Source organism: Oncorhynchus clarkii, chromosome 9, assembly GCF_045791955.1.
Source record: "Oncorhynchus clarkii lewisi isolate Uvic-CL-2024 chromosome 9, UVic_Ocla_1.0, whole genome shotgun sequence".
NCBI lineage: Eukaryota > Metazoa > Chordata > Actinopteri > Salmoniformes > Salmonidae > Oncorhynchus > Oncorhynchus clarkii.
In genome coordinates this window covers 47,133,044-47,156,179 of record NC_092155.1, presented here as the reverse complement: position 1 = coordinate 47,156,179, position 23,136 = coordinate 47,133,044, and the positions used below count along the sequence as shown (strand labels likewise).

The 23,136-nt window shown below is 41.8% G+C and overlaps 1 protein-coding gene across 3 annotated transcripts in view; it reads left to right on the top strand.

Annotated features, from left to right (window-relative positions):
- The window catches only part of LOC139416426 (regulator of telomere elongation helicase 1), a 51,608-nt gene that overhangs the window by 11,554 nt on the left and 16,918 nt on the right, over nt 1–23,136 (top strand). For all 3 annotated transcript variants that reach the window (XR_011635095.1, XM_071165028.1, XM_071165027.1), the window contains exons 16-24: nt 3,271–3,403; nt 3,649–3,762; nt 5,371–5,411; nt 6,151–6,236; nt 7,919–7,996; nt 8,161–8,238; nt 12,886–13,032; nt 13,277–13,392; nt 16,825–16,948. Coding sequence is in view for 2 of the 3 variants with exons in the window: in XM_071165028.1 (XP_071021129.1) it covers nt 3,271–3,403; nt 3,649–3,762; nt 5,371–5,411; nt 6,151–6,236; nt 7,919–7,996; nt 8,161–8,238; nt 12,886–13,032; nt 13,277–13,392; nt 16,825–16,948 (917 nt within the window). In the remaining variant the exon portion in view is untranslated. The remainder of the gene's footprint in view (nt 1–3,270; nt 3,404–3,648; nt 3,763–5,370; nt 5,412–6,150; nt 6,237–7,918; nt 7,997–8,160; nt 8,239–12,885; nt 13,033–13,276; nt 13,393–16,824; nt 16,949–23,136) is intronic.

Below are 23,136 nucleotides of genomic sequence, written 5' to 3'. Positions count from 1 at the left end.
TGAGAAGGAATTGCAATGAGCAAAGTGATCATGCTGTTTGTATGTGGCTGCAATGAAAGTGAACTGTGTTTGCATGTGATCAGGGGTGTATTCATTTCGCCAATTCTGTAGAAAAACATTTCTTAAACGGAAGAAAACCGAACGAAACGGCCATAAACATACCAAAATTTGTCCAAATGAAACTCCAATGGTTAGACTAATGATTACTTAGATCAACTTAGATCAGCAAGGCAATATAATGTGTCGCTGTCTGTCACCTTGATTACTAAAATGTTTCTCTCAACCTGTGCACCTACATTGTAAACTTTCATTCATAGGCTAGGTTGTAGCAACCTCATGATGGCTATAGGGAATATTTGAGTCTCATGTAGTAGCCCAAACATATTGATGTTACATTGAGCTGGGTGAATGGAGTATGAATGATATGCTGTACTAGAAATAAGGTCATGCTCATAAACATTTTTTTTTTTTAAATTGTCCTCCCTCATCTTAAACGGTACCGACCACCACAGGTAGATATTTCCTTCATTATAACAAAATATTCTTCAAACCTAAAGGTACGTATTTTTATATACATATCCTTTTTTATTTTTCAAAATAATAAACAGGCTTTTTCATAAACTGCTCTAACAGTAACACTATGAACACTGATCTCAAGTTGCCTAGACAAATGGGTTAATACTCTGTAGGACTACAGTATATAGCACTACGTAGTGGTGAATTAGAGATGCATCAATGTGAGGTGGCCTCTTGAGGACTCCATTGTAACTTTTGATTGGTAGCCTCCAATCATGATTTACAGTGCATTCAGAAAGTATTCATACCCCTTGACTTATTCCACATTTTGTTGTTACAGCCTGAATTCGAAATGGATAAAGTATAAAAAACATAATGACGCGGTGAAAACAACATGTTATGTAGCTAATTTATTAAAAATGAAATGGAGAAGTACTACATTTTACATAGGTATTCACACCTCTTTGCAAATTGAGCTCAGGTGCATCCAATTTCCTTTGATCATCCTTGATGTCACTACAACTTGGGAATCCACCTGTGGCAAATTCAATTATTTGGACATGATTTTGAAAGAAACACACATGTCTTTATAAGGTCCCACAGTTGACAGTGTGTGTCAGAGCAAAAACTATACCATACCAAGGAACTGTTCATAGGTCTCCGAGAGAGAATTGTTCTGAGTCATATATCTGGGGAAGGGAATAAATCATTTATAATGTTGAAAGTTTCCAAGCGTACAGTTCCATTGGGGAATGGAAAAAAATATGGATCTACCCAGACTCTGCCTAGAGCTGGCCGTCCAACCAAACTGACCAACCGGGCAAGAAGGACCTTGGTCAGGGAGGTGACCAAGAACCCAATGACGAACTACAAAAGTTATTTGGCTGAGATGGGAGAACCTGCCAAAAGGACAACAGTCTCTGATTTAGAGAAATGTTACACTTTGGCCAGAATACAAAGCACTTTGTCTGGAGAAAACCAGGCACAGCTCAACACCCATCTAATACCATCCTAACCGTGAAGCATGGTGGTGGCAGTATCATGCTATGGGGATGCTTTTTAGAGGCAGGGACTGGGAGACTGATAAGGATAGAGGGAACAATGCATGTAATCAAATACAGGCAAATCCTTGACGAGAACCTGCTTCAGAGTGCAAACAACCTTCGACTGGAGCGAAGATTCAGAACAAGAATGTGAATGTCCTTGAGTGGCCCAGCCAAAGCCCAGACTTGAGTCCTATTGAAAATCTGTGGGAAGACTTGAAGATTGCTGTTCACCACCACTACCCATCTAATTTAACCGAGCTTGAGAAAATCTGCAAGGAAGATTGGGAGAAAGTCCCCCAATCCAGTTGTGCAAAGCTGATACAGACGTACACATACAAGATGACTCAAAGCTGTAATCGCCGCCAAAGGTGCTTCTACAAAGTATTTCATTTAAAATAAATGTTTCTAACATTTCTAAAAACATGTTTTCCCTTTTTCATTATGGGGTATTGTGTGTAGATGGGTGAGAATGTAATCAATTTTGAAAGCAGGCTGTAATAATAGAACAAAATGTGGAATAAGTCAACGGGTATGAATACTTTTTGAAAGCACTGGCATTGGGCGATATTGTATCATAACATCGCCCAACCCTTTGAGACACACCGTCGATGGTAACTACATTGTGATGTAACAGACGATAGTTTTTATATATTTGATTTTTTTTACAGAAGATATTTTAACCTATTTGTACATGACTGGCACCGCTGGAGTTGGGCAGTGCACAATTCTGACCTCCCAGCCGGGTGACACGCCAATTCACCTTCCTATTCCCATTTGCCACTGCCTTTTTCTATGTGTGTGTGTGTGTGTGTGTGTGTGTGTGTGTGTGTGTGTGTAGACTTAGCCTACTATTAACATAATGCAAGAATAGGCCTACAATGTATGTAGATGGGGCGGGTTCCAAATCACCATTCAAAGTTATCAGTACCACATATCACAATATGATTGGTTTATATTTATTCATTTGCACACAAGAAAATACAATATTGGTAAGATGATTTCCACATTGTAGTCTAATGATTAGACTTTCATCGATGGTTTGTGCATGACACAGGCTGCATTACAGATCGTTTCCTGCATTGCTAGGCAACGCAACGACGCGCCCCAGGCAAAAAAATAAATAGATGATACAATCGCATATCAGTGATGTCTGGACAGGTTGATGAGACAATGTGTCATGCCAGACATCGCCCAACCCTAGGAGGCACTGTATCTAATGGAAACAAGATGTTTCATGTATGTATTTTGAACACTGATATCTCAGTCTGTATTCACAAAGCGTGTCAGTGTAGGAGTGCTGATTTTAGGATCAGTTTGGCCTTTTCGATCATAATGAATAAGATTATATTGACGGGGGACCTGGGGCTTTATGTACCAAGCGTCTCGGTGATCAGCACTCCTACTCTGAGGCGATTTGAGAATAAAGGCCCTTGTACTACAGGTTGACATTGAGATCCCTGTACATTAAAGAACAGAAGTCCACTGCTCTCCTCCTTGAAGAAAATCTGAATCAACCGGTCACTGTAGATCTAGCTAGAGGCAGTGTTGCTTGGCCATTCTCCATCCAAATTCTGTCTACAGGCAACTGAGCTAGACAGAGTCTATTATGGACATCCTGCGCTCATGTTTGGACCGAGTTCCCCGGTTGAATGATGTACCATGGTGTTTTACGATTTTATGAAACCAGTGGGGATGTGGTTTATTCCAGGAAATGTTCTGAGTTACTGGTGCTTCTCGCCTGGGTTCAGCATGCAGGAACTGGTGAGGCAGGGCGTGCGCAGCATCATCCTCACCAGCGGGACCCTCTCCCCTCTGTCCTCGTTCACCTCCGAAATGCAAATGTGAGTGTGTCATTTGTCAACCACACACACACACACACACACACACACACACACGGGAAAAAAGCTGTAACCGGATATTAGCCATCAACTTTGTTATTACCTACTTGTCTTGTCATTCACATGTTGGTCATTTAGCAGATGCTCTTGTCCATAACATAAGAGACAGTTCTGTTTTTGTGTTTTTTTCTACTGACCTTGGGTTTCCTTTTTTGGGTTTCACTTCTCTTGACCCCTTGCCCCCACAGTCCCTTTCCAGTATGCCTGGAGAACCCCCATGTGATTCAGCATGATCAGATCTTTGTCAGCATAATTGACCGCGGTCCAGACGGCGTGCAGCTCAGCTCAGCATTTGACCGCAGGTGGGCACCTCCACTGCTGTGACTACCCTCTCTGGGGGGGATATACAGTGCCTTTGGAAAGTATTCATACGCCCTTGACTTTTTCCACATTTTGTTACATTACATCCTTTTTCTAAAAATGTATAAATAAAAATCATCACTCATCAATCTACACACAATACCCCACAATGACAAAGCAAAAACAGGTTTTTAGAAATGTAAGATCGTTTATCAAAAATAAAAACGTACATTTCACATACGTATTCAGACCCTTTACTCAGTACTTTGTTGAAGCACTTTTGGCGGCGATTACAGCATCAAGTCTTCTTGGGTATGACGCTACAAGCTTGGCACACCTGTATTTGGGAAGTTTCTCCCATTCTTCTCTGCAGATCCTCTCAAGCTCTGTCAGGTTGGATGGAGAGCATTGCTGCACTGCTATTTTCAGGTCTCTCCAGAGATGTTCGATCAGGTTCAAGTCCGGGCTCTGGCTGGGCCACTCAAGGACATTGAGACTTCTCCTGAAGCCACTCCGCGCTGTCTTGGCTGTGTGCTTAGGGTCGTTGTCCTGTTGGAAGGTGAACCTTCGCCCCAGTCTGAGGTCCTAACCTGCTCCAGAGTGCTTTTCATCAAGTATCTCTGTACTTTGCTCCGCTCATCTTTGCCTCAATCCTGACTAGTCTCCCAGTCCCCGCCGCTGGAAAACATCCCCACAGCATGATGCTGCCACCACAATGCTTCACCGTAGGGATGGTGCCAGGTTTTCTCCAGACGTAACGCTCGGCATTCAGGCCAAAGAGTTCAATCTTAATTTCATCAGACCAGAGAATCTTGTTTCTCATGGTCTGAGAGTCTTTAGATGCCTTTTGGCAAACTCCAAGCGGGCTGTCATGTGCCTTTTACTGAGGAGTGACTTCCATCTGGCCACTCTACCAATAAGGCCTGATTCATTGAGTGCTGCAGAGATGTTTGTCCATCTGGAAGGTTCTCCCATATCCACAGAGGAACTCTGGAGCTCTGTCAGTGAGCATCGGGTTCTTGGTCACCTCCCTGACCAAGGCCTGTTCTACCGATTTCTCAGTTTGGCCGGACGGCCAGCTCTGGGAAGAGTCGTGGTGGTTCCAAACTTTTTCCATTTAAGAATGATCGAGACCACTGTGTTCTTGGGGACCTTCAATGCTACAGAAATATTTTGATACCCTTCCCCAGACAATTCCTTCGAACGCATGGCTTTTGATCTAACATGCACTTTCAACTGTGGGACCTTCTATTGACCGGTATGTGCCTTTCCAAATCATGTCTAATCAATTGAATTTACTGCAGGTGGACTCCAAGTTGTAGAAAAATCTCAAGGATGATCAATGGAAACAGGATGCACCTGAGCTCAATTTCCAGTCTCCTAGCAAAGGGTCTGAATACTTATGTAAATAAGCTATTTCTGTTGTTTTTTTTCGCTTTGTCATTATGGATTATTGTGTATATTTTTTTATATTTTATCCACTTTAGAATAAGGCTTTAACGTAACAAAATGTGAAAAAAGTCAAGGGGTCTGAATACTTTCCGAAGGCACTGTATATATGATAATATCATTCTAGTTTAATTAACACACACTCACTATTTGTTTCAAAGGTTTGTCCCTGAAAACATGGCATCTTTAGGGAACACTGTTGGTAAGATGAATGTATCCTACAAATTAATATCTGTACGTTCTTGATTTGCGGTGGCATTTGTGTATCTTGCCTTTGCAACCATGAGAGAAACTAAGTTACACATCATAAATGTTTTTGTATATATTGCAATGTTTATCAATGTTAAAACCATAATGCCAGTCCTTTTTATACTGCAAAACGTTATTTGTGCATTGTTTAAAGTACTTGGGGTAATCAAAATGACTTGTCCCAGTAGTGAGGTGTAGAGTTGTAGTGAGATGTTTTGGGGATTTAGAGGGATCTTTCATTTTTTTTTCAATGATCCAAAGTGAACAAAATTATTGAATGTATTGATTTAATAACAACAACAAAGGCTATTCAAATATATATATTTTTTTACTAGTGTAATGTGTATCCTTAAATTTTATTTCATTGGTGTAAACACCTTGAAAATCACTCATTACAGAGATATACAAGGACCTTGAGAATGACCTCCAGTGGCAAATTGTTATCGGGGGAGGGGTATATTATAGGGATACTACGGAATTTTAGCAATGATGCCCGTTATCTACTTCCCCTGAGTCAGATGAACTCGTGGATACCATTTGTATCTCTGTGTCCAGTATGAAGGAAGTTAAAGGTAGTTTCACTAGACTTCCATCCATTGCTCTAATGCTAGAGAGCATTGGCTCGATAAACATACTGGAGACAACCCATTCTACTAAATTTCCTAAATTATTTCTCCTTTTTCTTTCTGCAGTGAATCTGGGCCGCGTTGTCCCTCACGGTTTGCTGGTGTTCTTCCCCTCTTACCCTGTGATGGACAAGACTCTGGAGTTCTGGAGGGTGAGTGCAGCTTAGGGATCCATCAGAAAAAAGGTTGTCACCATTTGAACACCCTCAATTCAGCAACTTTTTTGAAATTCCACCCATACGTTGATAACTTTTTCTATGAAAGTACTTTTCAGGTTAGGATTTGAATATCAATCCATTTCCTGCAGTGAATGAGTTTGTGTTGAATTGACCCAAGGCCTGATGTAGAGGTAGCCTTGTATGTGTACAGTATGTGCTAATGCCGACTCTACACTTCTATGGTTACCTACACATGGCAACAGTTGTTGCCATGTGTTGGTAACTGCGTGGATGCAAGGTCTGGACAATGACATCACCGTAATGCAGAAATTCAACGCTGGAGCAGGCATAGGACCAGATCCAAAGCAGTGTATGTTGCCTAGACGGCTGAGGACAAAGCGGTGTTATAAATCATAGATTAAAGACCTTATCCAGTGCCTTCGGAAAGTATTCAGACCCCTTCACTTGTTCCACATTTTGTTACGTTACAGCCTTATTCTAAAATGGATGAAATAAAAAAAATCCTCAGCAATATACACACAATAACCCATAATGACAATTTTTTTGCTAATTTATAAAAAATAAAACGGGGACCTTATTTACATAAGTATTCAGACCCTTTGCTATGACACTTGAAATTGAGCTTGGGTGCATCTTATTTCCATTTATCATCCTTGAGATGTTTCTACAACTTGATTGGAATCCACCTGTGGTAAATTCAATTGATTGTACATGATTTGGAAAGGCGCACACACATGTCTATGTACTGTCCCACAGTTGAAAATAAATTTCAGAGCAAAAACCAAGCCATGAGTTCGAAGGAATTGTCCGTAGAGCTCCGAGACAGGATTGTGTCAAGGCACAGATCTGGGGAAGGGCACCAAAACATTTCTGCAGCATTGAAGGCCCCCAAGAACACAGTGGCCTTCATCATTCTTAAATGGAAGAAGTTTGGAAACACCAAGACTCTTCCTAGAGCTGTCTGCCTGGCCAAACTGAGCAATTGGCTGAGCAGGGCCTTGGTCAGGGAGGTGACCAAGAACCCGATGGTCACTCTTGACAGAGCTCTGGAGTTCCTCTGTGGAGATGCGAGAACAACCCTAAGCACACAGCCAAGACAACGCAGGAGTGGCTTTTGGACAAGTCTCTGAATGTCCTTGAGTGGCCCAGCCAGAGCCCGGACATCTCTGGAGAGACCTGAAAATAGCTGTACAGCAATGTTTCCCTGACACTGCTTGAGAGTGTTCTTAAGAGGAGAATGAGAGAAACTCCCCTAATACAGATGTGCCAAGCTTGTAACGTCATACTCAAGAAGACATGATGCTGTAATCACTGCCAAAATGCTTCAACAAAGTACTGAGTAAAGGATCTGAATACTTATGTAAATGTGAAGTTTCATTTATATAAATATATAAATTGGCTAACGTTAATAAACCTGTTTTTGCTTTGTCATGGGCTATTGTGAGTAGATTGAGGGGGGGACAATTGACCAATTTTAGAATAAGGCTGTAACGTCACAAAATGTGGGAAAAGTAAAGGGGTCTGAACTCTTTCCGAAGGCACTGTGTGTGTGTAGGGGATCCTCCCGCTTCATTATTGATGCTGAGCCTGTGATGAGAATCCTCTGGTCTTACTTAATATAATAACATGCTCTTCTATGCCTGCTTTTTCCCCAGGCAAATGGGCATGCCGACCGCATTGAAAACATAAAGCCCATGTTTGTGGAGCCCAGGGGAAAGGGGACGTTCACGGAGGTCAGTGCTGCAGACATTCCAATTTAAAACGCTGCATGTATTCTGTCACTACCTGCAGGTTCGTGACCGTAACAGTAAATGACCGTTATCATGGGAATGTTTCTCCTGCACGATCTTTAGTACAGCGAAGCTAACTTAACCCATACCATTTCCTTTTTGTCTAGATAATTGATGGTTATTATGACAAAGTCAATGACTCGAAATCTAAAGGGGGCAGCTTCTTTGCGGTCTGTCGGGGAAAGGTAAGACCTGTTTGTTTGTCATGGTCAGTCTGTCTTCCCTATATCCTTGCCTGAAGTACTTCCTCTGCTCTGATGGCTTTATAGCACTTACTGGTTCAGATAGTCGCCCACACACATACTGTAAATCACTTCTACCAAAAGGTCACTGTTTACCCTCCATGACCCAACATCGTCATGTTAGGGAAACATAGCATGCTACCTCATTTTTTATGTCAACACAGCGGTTCCTGATTTGGCAAAGCAGAATGTCACCAGGCCTCATTGAAAAAACAGCACACTATTATACAAGACCAAATTAACACATTCTACAGCACAACGACAGAGTCATTTTCTGGGAATGCTTTAAAGTCCAAAAGTTGTGGGCAGAGTTAGAAAGTTGGCTGTCAGAAATATTACAATCTAAATTTACTTTCAATCTTTCTGTTTGCATATTTCAAGACATTCCATATAAGGGTGCAGCAGTGGCGTGCATTCATGGATGTCAAGGGAAGCCAGGCTTCCTGAAAAAATTCCAAGAAAAAAAGAAACACATTATTTTATGTCTTTCGTCTGTGTTTCATAATTTACCCTTACATTCAGCCTCTTGCGAATTAATCTCGGCAGGAGAAAGCGTCCGAGCAAGCGAAACAGCGCCCCTCTGTCACTTTATGTGTAGCCCATCTATCTGTTTCTGTCTGGTCAAAAAGAGTCAAATTGTTGCCGCAATGGAAGCCAGCGAGCATTTGGCCTCCCTTGATAATAAAATGAAATGAGAGCCAATCAGCGTTGAACTAAATGAGCTCAACTGTGAATGGTCCTGGCACACCCCAAAAAAGTTTAGGGAATCCTGTTTCGTTTTGTCATTGCCACACCAATCACAACAAAAACCAAATGTCATTGACAGAAAAAAAAATATAATTTTTCACTTCTGAGCTCTGGTGGCTGGCTACCTAGCTAAAATTGGCCCTTTCCTAAATTAGTCCTGAATGGAGATAGAGGTTTGGACTTGTGGTTTTAGTTAATTCTCCGTGCTGGCCAATCGATGATTATTACGCCGATTCTGAACTAACCATACATTCATACATAGTGCCCCTTGCCTGGAAGTTCAATATGTAGCTAAATGTAGTAGGCTATTGTTGCCTCTGAAAGGAAGTTAGACTAGGTAGCAAGAATTTAAGCCAGGTAGCCTAGGACAACAAAAACTAAGAGTGTAGACTACTATATTTCTGATTCATATACCATTTTGGCAACATGAAAGAAGAGGATGGCATTGGTGGTTATCTACAGGTAGGGTGAGTGGATATGTTTCTTTCTTCTTGCAAGCACCCACACACACAGAAATATAAACGCAACATGTAAAGTGTTGGTCCCATGTTTCATGAGCTGAAATAAAATACCCCAAACATTTTCCATATGCACAAAAGGCTTCTTTCTCTAAAATGTGTTTTATATTTCTGTTTATGGGCATTTCTCCTTTGCCAAGATAATCCAAACACCTTACAGGTGTTGCATTGCAATTGGCATGATGACTGCAGGAATGTCCACCAGAGCTCTTGTCATAAGCCGTCACCAACATCGTTCAACCATCCTCACAGCCGCAGACCACGTGTAATCATGCCAGCCCAGGATCTCCACATCCGGCTTTTTCACCAGTGGGATCGTCTGAGACCAGCCACCAGGACAGCTGATGAAACTGGGTTTGCACAAACTGTTAGAAACCATCTCAGGGAAGCTCATGTGTGTGCTTGTCGCCCTGAACAGGGTCTTGACCATACTGCAGTTTGGTATCGTAACGGACTTCAGTGAGCAAATGCTCACCTTCAATGGCCACTGGCACGCTGGAGAAGTGTGCTCTTCATGGAAAGGCATAAGGTCAATGAACACAATTGCATTTTATCGATGACAATTTGAATACACAGATACCGTGATGAGATCCTGAGGCCTATTGTTGTGCCATTCATCCGCCACCATCACCACATGTTTTCGGCATGATAATGCACAGCCCCACGTCGGAAAGATCTGTAAACAATTCCTGGAAGCTGAAATGTCAGTTCTTCCATGGCCTGCATACTCACCAGACATGTCACCCAATGAGCATGTTTGGGATTCTCTGGGTTGACGTGTAGGACAGCGTGTTCCAGTTACCGCAAATATCCAGCAACTTCACATAGCCATTGAAGAGTGGGACAACATTCCACAGGTCACAATCAACAGCCTGATGAACTCTATGCTAAGGAGATGTTGCACCGCATGAGGCAAATTGTGGTCGCACAAGATACTGACTGGTTTTCTGTTCCACGCCTCTACCCTATTTTCAAAGTGTCTGTGACCAACACATATGTATTCCCAGTCATGTAAAATCCATAGATTAGGGCCTAAGGAATTTATTTAAATTGACTGATTTCTTTATAGGAACTGTAACTCTGTAAAATATTTAGAAATTGGTTGCATGTTGCGTTTCTTTTTTTCTTTAGCTTATGTTGATTGGACTGGATTGTTTTTGGTATCTTTTAGTTGTCACTGTATTAGACTAAGCATAGGTGATTTTGATTATATTCAAATGTTAAGCTGGAACAGTATAGGCAGCTCCTGTTTTCTTAGCGACTTGTGGTAGCCTAACTCTGCATGGTTCTAAATCAATAGTAGTTTAGTAGTCCAAAAATGTCTGAAATAGTAACTTGTTTGTTACATGCAAAATGCTTTGTGGACTTCACAGGACAGATGTTGCTCTCCGGTTTTGTGATGAAACACAGGTGTGGTTGAATTTATTCTGCCATTCTGTCTTTTTATTAAATAATAATAATAATAATTTATTTTTTAAATCACTCAGAAAGCCAAGCCAAGGAAGAAAAATAGCCATATTACAACTTATGTGTTGTGATAATTGCGTTGTTTGCTCTATAACCTCTATAACCTGTTAGTTCATATATATATATATATATATATATATATATAAACATAAACATAAACAACGCAATTATCACAACACATAAGTTGTAATATGGCTATTTTTCTTCCTTGGCTTGGCTTTCTGAGTGATTTAAACAATTTAAAAAAAAAAAAAAAAATCTTCCCAAACTCCGCTACTGGGAGTAAGATATCTGATGGGCTGGATGATACTGTTCCCGTCAATTATCCATAAAAAAAGTATGCTTAAACTGGAAATCAGCCAATCCTCCATCGTTAAGACAATGGAAAAATCATATACTTCATTATGTCAATATTGAAAGAGCGCGTGCGATGGAGAGGAACAAAGTAATGTAATTTGATCTACTGATCTATTACTGGTGTGATAATACCTCAAGTTTTGAAATATTATTTAGAAATGGTCTGAGAAGAACAACATTGGCAGGGCAATTCAAGCATATCCAATATGCAGTAATGTATTGGGCTAAACCTACTGCACAAACCTCGTTGTTCTAGAACTGTAAAAGGTTCATGTTTAAAATACAAAACAAATCTGAGCGGTAGATCTCGGCTTGCATTTTGACTCGAAGTGATGTTGACCACTACCTCAGCTGTCACGGCAAGATATCCAAACCTCTTAACGAGGTCGCTAAGTGTTAGGTTAAGGTCTCTACAATTTTGACAACGCATGGAGACATCACTCTGAATTGATCTTAACCTGTAGTGACGCCCAGCCCGTGAACGGGACCGTTATCATCATCTGACACTAATTAGCATAACGCAACGGACATAAATCTTCCTAGAAAATCTTCCTATTCATGAAAATCACAAGTGAAATATATTGGAACACAGCTTAGCCTTTTGTTAATCACCCTGTCATCTCAGATTTTCAAAATATGCTTTACAGCCAACGCTAGACAAGCATTTGTGTAAGTTTATCATAGCATAGCATAATGCCTTGCTAGCAGCAGGCAAACTTGTCATGGAAATCAGAAAAGCAATCAAATTAAATTGTTTACCTTTGAACTTCGGATGTTTTCACTCACGAGACTCCCAGGTAGACAGCCAAAGTTTTTTTTTTTTTGTAACCGAAATAGCTCCGTTTGTTCTTCACGTTTGGCTGAGAAATCGATTATCGAATATCGACAGAAACATGGCAAACGTTGTTTAGAATCCATCCTCAAGGTGTTTTTCTAATATCTATTCGATAATATATCCGTCGGGACAATTCCTTTTTTCTCTAGGACCGATTGGAGTAATGGCTGCACTTTGCACTCTGCACTTTACGCGAGAATCTCTCTCGGAGCCACCATGTGACCACTTACGCAATGTGCCCCCATACGGCTATTCTTCAACAGAAATGCGTAAAACTACGTCACAATGCTTCGTCACAACTACGTCACAACACCTTGGGGAATACGTAGAAAGCGTAAGCTCGTTGATGGTACATTCACAGCCATATAGGGAGTCATTGGAACGCAGCGCTTTCAAAACCTGGGGCACTTCCGGATTGGATTTTTCTCAGGCTTTCGCCTGCAACATCAGTTCTGTTATACTCAGACAATATCTTTACCGTTTTGGAAACGTTAGTGTTTTCTATCCAAAGCTGTCAATTATATGCATATTCTAGCATCTTTTTCTGACAAACGGGAACGTTTTTTTTCCGAAAATGAAAATACTGCCCCCTAACACCAAGAGGTTATTAAGACCATACATGGTATTTTCTGTGTGCCTTGATTGGTTTCTTTGTACCTCTGCCAGGCCAGTGAGGGCCTGGATTTTGCTGACACGTATGGCCGAGGGGTCATAATCACTGGCCTCCCGTTCCCGCCCCGCATGGACCCCCGGGTCATTCTGAAGATGCAGTACCTGGACGAGATGTGCAGGAAGAAGACCCCCGGGGTGCAGGTATGGAGGAAGCCCCTTCGCTGGTCCTCTGACTGATGATATATTACAGGATTTATTAGGACTTCACTAATAGCTACCCTTACAGAAGTGAAATTCATGTAAATTGTCAATTCACAACTTTTTTTCACTAAAAGCAAAACAAAACATACTTTAAAACATGTTTTTGGCAAAGCTGTTCATGCACTAAGAAGTTGGACATCTAGTTAATATTTGTGTTTCTCTGCCTTTCTGTGTGTGTCGGTAGTACCTGTCGGGGCAGAACTGGTATAGACAGCAGGCGTCCAGGGCAGTGAACCAAGCTATTGGAAGAGTCATTCGCCACCGTGATGACTACGGGGCTATCTTCTTGTGCGACCACAGGTCAGTATTGTATGCTGGTCATTTCAGGTGATCATCAGGGGTGCATGCTGGTAATTTCAGGTACATCGGGTACAGTTGAAGTCGGACGTTTACATACACTTAGGTTGGAGTCATTTAAAACTTGTTTTTCAACCACTCAATAAATTTTGCACACGCTTTTTCAGTTCTGCCCAAAAATGTTCTATACGATTGAGGTCAGGGCTTTGTGATGGCCACTCCAATAACTTGACTTTGTTGTTCGTAAGCCATTTTGCCACAACTTTGGAAGTATGCTTGGGATCATTGTCCATTTGGAAGACCCATTTGCGACCAAGCTTCAACTTCCTGACTGATGTCTTGAGATGTTGCTTCCATATATCCACATAATTTTCCCTCCTCATGATGCCATCTATTTTGTGAAGTGCACCAGTCCCTCCTGCTGCAAAGCACCCCCACAACATGATGCTGCCCCCCCCGTGCTTCACGGTTGGGATGGTGTTCCTCGGCTTGCAAGCCTCCCCCTTTTTCCTCCAAACATAACGATGGTCATTATGGGCAAACAGTTCTATTTTTGTTTCATCAGACCAGAGGACATTTCTCCAAAAAGTACGATCTTTGTCCCCATGTGCAGTTTCAAACTGTTGTCTGGATTTTTTTTAATGCCGGTTTTGGAGCAGGGGCTTCTTCCTTGCTTGGGAAGTGCTTGTGTTGCATTTCAGGTTATGTCGATATAGAACTCATTTTGCTGTGGATATAGATACTTTTGTACCCGTTCCCTCCAGCATCTTCAAATTGTAGACCTCCACAAGTCTGGTGGTCCTTTGCTGCTGTTTTTGGATTGAATTGAACTTTTCGCACCAAAGTACGTTCATCTCTAGGAGACAGAACGCGTCTCCTTCCTGAGCGGTATGACTGCTGCGTGGTCCCATGGTGTTTATACTTGCGTACTATTGTTTGTACAGATCAACGTGGTACCTTCAGGCATTTGGAAATCGCTCCCAAGGATGAACCAGACTTGTGGAGGTCTCTAATTTGTTTTCTGAAGTCTTGGCTGATTTCTTTTGATTTTCCCATGATGTCAAAGAGGCACTGAGTTTGAAGGTAGGCCTTGAAATACATCCACAGGTACACCTCCAATTGACTCAAATTATGTCAATTAGCCGATCAGAAGCTTCTAAAGCTATGACATCATTTTCTGGAATTTTCCAAGCTGTTTAAAGACACAGTCAACTTAGTGTATGTAAACTTCTGACCCACTGGTATTGTGATACAGTGAATTTTAAGTGAAATAATCGTTCTGTAAACAAGTGCTGGAAAAATTACTTGTGTCATGCACAAAGTAGATGTCCTAACCGACTTGCCAAAACTATAGTTTGTTAACAACAACAAATTGTTGAAAAACAAGTATTAATGACTCCAACCCAAGTGTATGTTAACTTCTGACATCAACTGTATATTCAAGTAGAAGCAGATCAGCCTATATTCTTCAGGCAGCGTTGGTGACGGAACATGACGTGCCTCTAGTGGTTGACATTGTAAAAATCACATGACCGGGACATCAACTAGATTGTCCTATAAGATTCTAGTCATCATCCTTTGCCTGATAACTCCTACAGTACCAGTCAAACGTTTGGACACATCAACTCATTCCAGGGTTTTCCCTTTTTACTGTTTTCTACATTTTAGAATAATAGTGAAGACATAAAAACTATGAAATAACACATGAAATCATGTAGTAACCAAAAAAGTGTTATAAAATGTATTTGTTTATTTGAGATTCTTTTGAAGTAAGCACCCGTTGCATTGATGACAGCTTTGCACAACTGGAATGCATTTCAATTAACAGGTCTGCCTTGTTAATTTGTTGAATTTCTTTCCTTCTTAATGCGTGTGAGTCAATCAGTTGTGTTGTGAAAAGGTAGGGTTGGTATACAGAAGATGGCCCTATTTGGTAAAAGTTTAAGTCCATATTATGGCAAGAACAGCTCATATACTCAAAGAGAAACGACAGTCCATCATTACTTTAAGACATGGTCAGTCAATCTTTGTGAGACGAAGCTTAGGTGAACGGATGATCTCCGCATTTGTGGTTCAAACCGTGAAGCATGGAGGAGGTGGTGTAATGGTGCTTTGCTGTTGACACTGTCAGTGATTTATTTTGAATTCAAGGCACGCTTAACCAGCATTGCTACCACAGCATCCTGCAGCGATTCGCCATCCTATCTGGTTTAGGCTTAGTGGGACTATAATTTGTTTTTCAACAGAACAATGACCCAACACACCACCAGGCTGTGTAACGGCTATTTGACCAACAAGTAGAGTGATGGAGTGCTCCATCAGCTGGCCTGGCCTCCACAATCACCTGACCTCAACCCAATTGAGATGAAGAGTGAAGGAAAAGCAGCCAACAAGTGTTCAGCATCTGTGGCAACTCCTTCAAGACCGTTGCAAAAGCATTCCAGGTGAAGCTGGTTGAGAGAATGCCAGGAGTGTGCAAAGCTGTCAAGGCAAAGGGTGCTACTTCAAATAATCTCAAATATAACATATTTTGATTTGTTTAAAACTTTTTCAGTTACTACATGATTCCATATGTTATTTCATAGTTTTGATGTCTTCCCTATTATTCTACAATGTAGAAAATAGTAATTATTAAATGAAACCCTTGAATGAGTAGGTGTGTCCAAACTTTTGACTGGTACTGTACAGTATGTGCAAGTCATCACTTGTCACCATCAATATAAAATATTAATGCTTTCGTGATTTTAGGAGTCACCAGCTATTATGTGGAAGTTGAAAACATCAGCTATCTCACCTATGTATGGGTAAGGTAGTGTTAGGGTCCAATTTTGAATAAGTAACTCACGGACACTAGCGAAGCTTAACCAAGTTTAATTCTTCCCAAAGGGTCAGTATCTTCAGACCGACTCTTACAGTTTTGGTAACACTTTCTAATAACAGTCAATAATAAACCAATTATAAAGCATTTAAAGTTTGCTCACCATTTCTCCCATTTGTAAATGTTAGTTTACAAGCTAGTTATTCACAACTTTTATTCATAAATAATTCATAAGACGTTTAATATAGGTCCTTTTAAACTGTTTACTAATCATTAGTTACGTTTTTTTGTGGTTCCTAATATAAAGTGAGGGCTATCTAGGCTATACTTTTATAAATGTTTTGAGTGACCCGTGTAATTTCTCACAAAAAGATGGACATTGGTAGACATTCCAGCAGTGCCTGATGCTCTTTTAAGGTGTTAAAAGTGGCTTAAATCATATCAATGATAAAGAATAAGCAGTAGCTTACCAACCTTTTCCAATGTGGTAGTAATGAGTTATAAATGGTGAACAAACTGTTTTGTAAATGCCTTAAATTATTTATTACTGAACGTTAGTGTTACCAGAGTTTTTCCTATCAATCAACTCTATAGTGTCCGTTGGCTATTTCCTCCAGGTTCAAAAGCACAGACGCACGTGCCCAGCTACCCTCATGGATAAGGCCCTACGTGCGCACTTACGACAACTTTGGAAATGTGGTCCGTGACGTGGCTCAGTTCTTCAGAGTTGCACAGAAACATGTAAGTGGGTCAAGCAGAAGAGTACATCTTGAGTGACTTTCTGACTGCTTGAGAGAGAACCATTAAATTATACATTTGGAATGTACTGTAATAATAACCCTTAAAGGAAAGGTTCACCCATTTTGAATGTGTTTGTTTTTGTGCATCTGAGTAATGTTATATCAATGCCCTGGGTCATTTAAAAAAAAACATGTATTTCACCTTTTATTTAATCAGGTAGGCTAGTTGAGAACAAGTTCTCATTTTCAACTGCGACCTGGCCAAGATAAAGCAAAGCAGTGTGACACAAACAACAACACAGAGTTACACATAGAATAAACAAACACAGTCAATAATACAATCGAGAAAGTCTATATACAGTGTGTGCAAATTAGGTAGGATAAGGGGGGTGAGGCAATAAATAGGCCATAGTGGCGAAATTATTACAGTATGGCAAATTAAACACTGGGGTGATAGATGTGCAAAAGATGTGTGTGCAAGTAGCGGTACTGGGGTGCAAAGGAGCAAAATAAATAGCAATATGTTGATGAGGTAGTTGGATGGGCTATTTAGTCATTTTTGATCTCAGCCCCTATCGAATACACAGTGGGATATGGGTTATTATGCACTTCCTAAGGCTTCCACTAGATGTCAACCGTCTTTAGAACGTTGCTTCAGGCTTCTACAGTGAAGGGGGGCCGGATGAGAGTTGTTTGACTAAGGGGTCTGGCAGCAGCCTCGTTCTCAGTCACGCGCATTTCACATGAGGTAGCTCTCGTTCCATTGCTTTTCTACAGACAATGGAATTGTCCGGTTGGAACATTATTCAACATTTATGATAAAAACATCCTAAAGATTGATTCTATACTTAGTTTGACAAGTTTCTTCGACCTGTAATATAACTTTTTGAACTTTTTGTCCGACTGGACCAAACGCCCTAACAAAAGAAGCTATTTGGTCATAAATGATGGACAAAACAAACATTTATTGTGGAACTGCGATTCCTGGGAGTGCATTCTGATGAAGATCATCAAAGGTAAGTGAATATTTACAATGCTATTTTTGACTAATGTTGACTGCGCAACATGGCGGATATTTCTTTTGGCTGGTTTGAGCTCTGAGCGCGGTACTCAGATTATGCTTTTTCCGTAAAGTTTTTTTTTAAATCTGACACAGCGGTTGCATTAACATTAAGGAGAAATGTATCTAAAGTTCTATGCATAACACTTGAATTTTCATCAACATTTATAATGAATATTTCTGTGAATTCATGTGGCTCTCTGCACTATCACCGCATGTTTTAGAACTACTGAACTTAACGCGCCAATGTAAAATGAGATAAAATAAATATTAACTTTATTGAACAAAACATACATGTATTGTGTAACATGAAGTCCTATGAGTGTCATCTGATGAAGATCATCAAAGATTAGTGATTAATTTTATCTCTGTTTTTTTTTGACTCCTCTGGCTGGAAAAAAGGCTGGGTTTTTCTGTGGCTTGGTGGTGACCTAACATAATAGTTTGGAGCTTTCGCTGTAAAGCATTTTTCAAATCGGACACTGGCTGGATTAATGACAATGTTATCTTTAAAATGGTGTAAAATACTTGTATGTTTGAGAAATTACATTTATGACATTTCTGTTGATTTGTATTTGTTGCCCTGCAATTTCATTGGCTGTTGGCGAGGGGTTCCGCTAGCGGAACGGGGTTCCCAGTCCTAGACAGGTTAGTGTGAGTCTGGAAGGAGAGTTTACAGTCTAACCAGACACCTAGGTATTTTTAGTTGTCCACATATTCCCAACCGTCCAGAGTAGTGATGCTGGACGGGTGGGTAGGTGTGGGCAGCGGTCGGTTGAAGAGCATGCATTTAGTTTTGCTTGCATTTAAGAGAAGTTGGAGGCCACGGAAGGAGAGTTGTATGGCATTGAAGCTCGTCTGGAGGGTTGTTAACACAGTGTCCAAAGAAGGGCCAGAAGTATACAGAATGGTGTCGTCTGCGTAGAGGTGGATCAGAGAATCACCAGCAGCGAGAGCGACATTATTGATGTATACAGAGAAGGAGTCGACCTGAGGATTGAACCCTGTGGCACCCCCATAGAGACTGCCAGAGGTCCAGACAACAGGATTTGACACACTGAACTCTGTCAGAGAAGTAGTTGATGAACCAGGCTAGGCATTCATTTGAGAAACCAAGGCTGTTGAGTCTGCCAATAAAAATATGATGATTGACCGAGTCGAAAGCCTTGGCCAGGTCGATGAATACAGCTGCCCAGTATTGTCTCTTATTGATGGCGGTTATGATATCGTTTAGGACCTTGAGCATGGCTGAGGGGTGCACCCGTGACCAGCTTGGAAACCAGATTGCATAGTGGAGAACGTACGGTGGGATTCTAAATGGTCGGTGATCTGTTTAGCTTGGCTTTCGAAGACCTTTAGAAAGGTAGGGTAAGATAGATATAGGTCTGTAGCAGTTTGGATCTAGAGTGTCTCCCCCTTTTGAAGAGGGGGATGATCACGCCAGCTTTCCAATCTTTGGGGATCCGACGATACGAAAGAGAGGTTGAACAAGCTAGTAATGGGGGTTGCAACAATTTCTGCATATAAGTTTAGGAAGAGAGGGTCCAGATTGTCTAGCCCTGCTGATTTGTAGGGGTCCAGATTTTGCAGCTCTTTCAGAACATCAGCTATCTGGATTTGGGTGAAGGAGAAATGGGGGAGGCTTGGGCAAGTTGCAGTGAGGGTTGCAGGGCTGTTGACCGGGGTCGGGGTAGCCAGGTAGAAAGCACGGCCAGCCGTAGAAAAATGCTTATTGAAATTCGGAGGAGGCCTCTAATGTTAACGTGCATGAAACCAAGGCTTTTACAGTTACAGAACTCAACAAATGAGAGCGCCTGGGGAATGGGAGTGGAACTAGGCACTGCAGGGCCTGGATTAACCTCCACATCACCAGAGTAGGATAAGGGTACGGCTAAACCCTAAAAGAAGTGGACATTAGTACGTTCAGAACAGAGTAAAGGGAGTAGATTTCTAGGCACAGTGGAACGCCAATGCTATGGTAGGATGTGGCTAAACCTGTGCATAGAGTGACGATGAAAGAGTCTCTAGGAATATAATTTAAACCAGGTGATGTCACTGCATGTGTGGGAGGTGGAACTAAAGTGTTAACTAAGGCGTATTGAGCAGAGCTAGAGGCTCTACAGTGAAATAAGGCAATATTTACTAACCAAAACAGCAATGGACAAGGCATATTGACGTTAGGGAGAGGCATGCGTAGCAGAGTGATCATAGGAGTCCAGTGAGTGGCTTCAGGCAGCTAGCGGGCCGGGGCTAGCAAGCTAGCAGAAGGTCCTTTTTAGGGAAGTTGCGACAGAAGAAAGTCTGTTGTGGCCCCCTCATGCTGTTAAGTCGGCAGACGGATCAGCAGGGCTCCTTGTGGCAAACCAGGTCCAATGTGCTCTAGACAGCTAGTAGGCTTACGGCTAGGCGGGACGTCGCGACGGAGGAGCCAGTTGAGAGACCCCCTCGGGCGAATCACGTCAGTAGTCCAGTCGTGATGGGTCGGTGGGGGTCCAGGCCAGTCGGCAAAATAGGTATTGAAGCCCAAGGAGTGGCTGATGGGCCTAGCAGATGAGCATAGCAAGGCTAGCTCCAGGCCAATTGGTTCTTGCTTCGGGACAGAGACGTTAGCCAGGAGTGGCCACTCAGATAGCAGCTTCCTAGCTGCGATGATCCAGGTGGGAGGGAAAAATTGATTGGAACCATTTCATGTTTTCATGTGTATCTGAGTTATTGGCGTTCAAGCAGCAGCACTGTGATAGTTGCTCTCATTACACTGGAAATGAATAGGAATACGACTTATAGAGCACGAAAACCTCTATCATACATGTTAGATTTCAGTACTGGCTGACATTGCAACTCGGGAGTATGTCTTCTCTCTTTTTGCGATATTCCTTCCTTAAGAAATGTGTAATTTAACGGAGGGTGTAGGACATTTTTCCTATTTGTCTGCCTTTTTAGTCCAGGGTGCGTTGCATGGTGCCATTGCCAGATATATTATAGAAAGGAGATATGAATCCAATTAATGGAGGAACGTACAGTGCATTTGGAAAGTATCTAGACCCCTTGACTTTTTCCACATTTTGTCACTCTAGAGCCTTATTCAAAAATGGATTAAATAGTTTTTCCCCCTCATCAATCTGCACACAATATCCCATAATGACAGTTTTTTTTTTTCTTGTGGAATTTTGCACATTTATTAAAAATAAAAACCTGAAATATCACATTTACATAAGTATTCAGACCCTTTACTCAGTGCTTTGTTGAAGTACCTTTGGCAAAGATTATAGCCTCGAGCCTCGGCATGATTGATGGAGTGCTGCGGAGATGGTTGTCCTTCTGAAAGGTTCTCCCGTTCTCCACAGAGGAGGTCTGTCAGAGTGGTCATTGGGTTCTTGGTCTCCTCCCTGACCAAGGCCCTTCTCCCCCGATTGCCCCATTTGGCCGGGTGGCCAGCTCTAGGAAAAGTCTTGGTGGTTCCAAACTTCTTCCATTTAAGAATGATGGAGCCCACTGTGTTCTTGGGGACTTTCAATGCTGCAGAAATGTGTTGGTACCCTTCCCCAGAAATAAACAATTTTAGTTCATTTTAGGATAAGGCTGTAACAAAATTTGGAATAAGTCAAGGGGTCTGAATACTTTCCGAATTCACTGCATAACGTCCCACCCAGCAGACTGTCGACCAATTGCGTTCACGTTGTCATACTGCGTCATGTGGTTGCTAAGCTAATCGTCACACAATCCCTTTTAAGTCTGTGTATATTTCGAGAAACGTGCCTATTTCCCTTTTAAGTATGTATTGTCATGATTCCAAAGCTATAACATATTAACATATTACAAGTTAATTTGTTTTAAAGATTTGTAATATTGTACTTCTTGTTGATGAAATTCGTGCTAATGTTAAATTTTTGAGCTAGTACCCAATAGACTCTTTGAAGGAGAGTGCTCCTTGTCCCAGAATCATCCAGAATGCGCTGCGCAACCCATTGACGTAGCATGGGCAACATTAAACTGCAGATACTTGTATGCAAATAAAAATTGCACTGTAAAGGAGGAGTTGTGTTCTGATATTATGAGGGGGTTCCTGATTAATTTGCCATCTCAACAGGGGTCCCAGACACAAACCGGTTTGGGAACCCCTGGCTGAATGTTTTGGCACTTTTCTTAAATAATTCCTTATTTCTTCTAATAATTGTTGAAATTGAAACATTTATTTTGGTCTCCACACACAATTTGAACCATTTTAGTTTTTGGTAAAAATTCTGAAAAGAAAAACCAAATGGCATGGACAAAATTAGCACAGAAGACCTTATACTCGGTTTGGTCTTTGGCCAAGATACCTGACATGCTTTTCGTAGCCATCAGCTCTACTGGTTGGTTTTGCCCACTCTTCAGCTGCAAACTGCTCCAATTCTGCTATTTTTGAGGGGTGCATTCGACAAACTGCTGTTTTCAGAGCTCACCATGGGATTCAGATCTGGAGTGGCCAGAACAGTCCATCTTGTCTCATCGCTACAACTCCCGTACGGGAGTCATGCGTCCTCCGATACACAACCCCACCAAGCCGCACTGCTTCTTAACACAGCGCGCATCCAACCTGGAAAGCAGCCGCACCAATATGTCGGAGGAAACACCGTGCACCTGGCAACCTTGGTTAGCGTGCACTGCGCCCGGCCCTCCACAGGAGTCGCTGGTGCACGGTGAGGCAAGGATATCCCTACCGGCCTAACCCGGACAACGCTAGGCCAATTGTGCGTCGCCCCACGGACCTCACGGTCGCGGCTGGTTACGACAGAGCCTGGGCGCGAACCCAGAGTGTCTGGTGGCACAGCTGGCGCTGCAGTACAGCGCCCTTAACCACTGTGCCACTCGGGAGGCCTCTCAGTGTTTATTCTTGAACCATTCCTGTGTGCTTTTTGATGTTTGCGGTCCTTGTCCTGCTGCAAGACCCACCACCTTCAAGGGATGCCCCGTTTTTGGAGACTGGGTTGAATAGTGGACTCAAACACCTTGATAATCTGCTGATTTCATGATGCCTTGTGCCTCCGGTGCTGGCGGCAAAGCAACCCCACAGCATTATCAAACCTCCCCCATGTTTCTTGAATCTTGTTTTCTAAATTAAAATTGTAAACTAAAAGTTTCAAAACCAA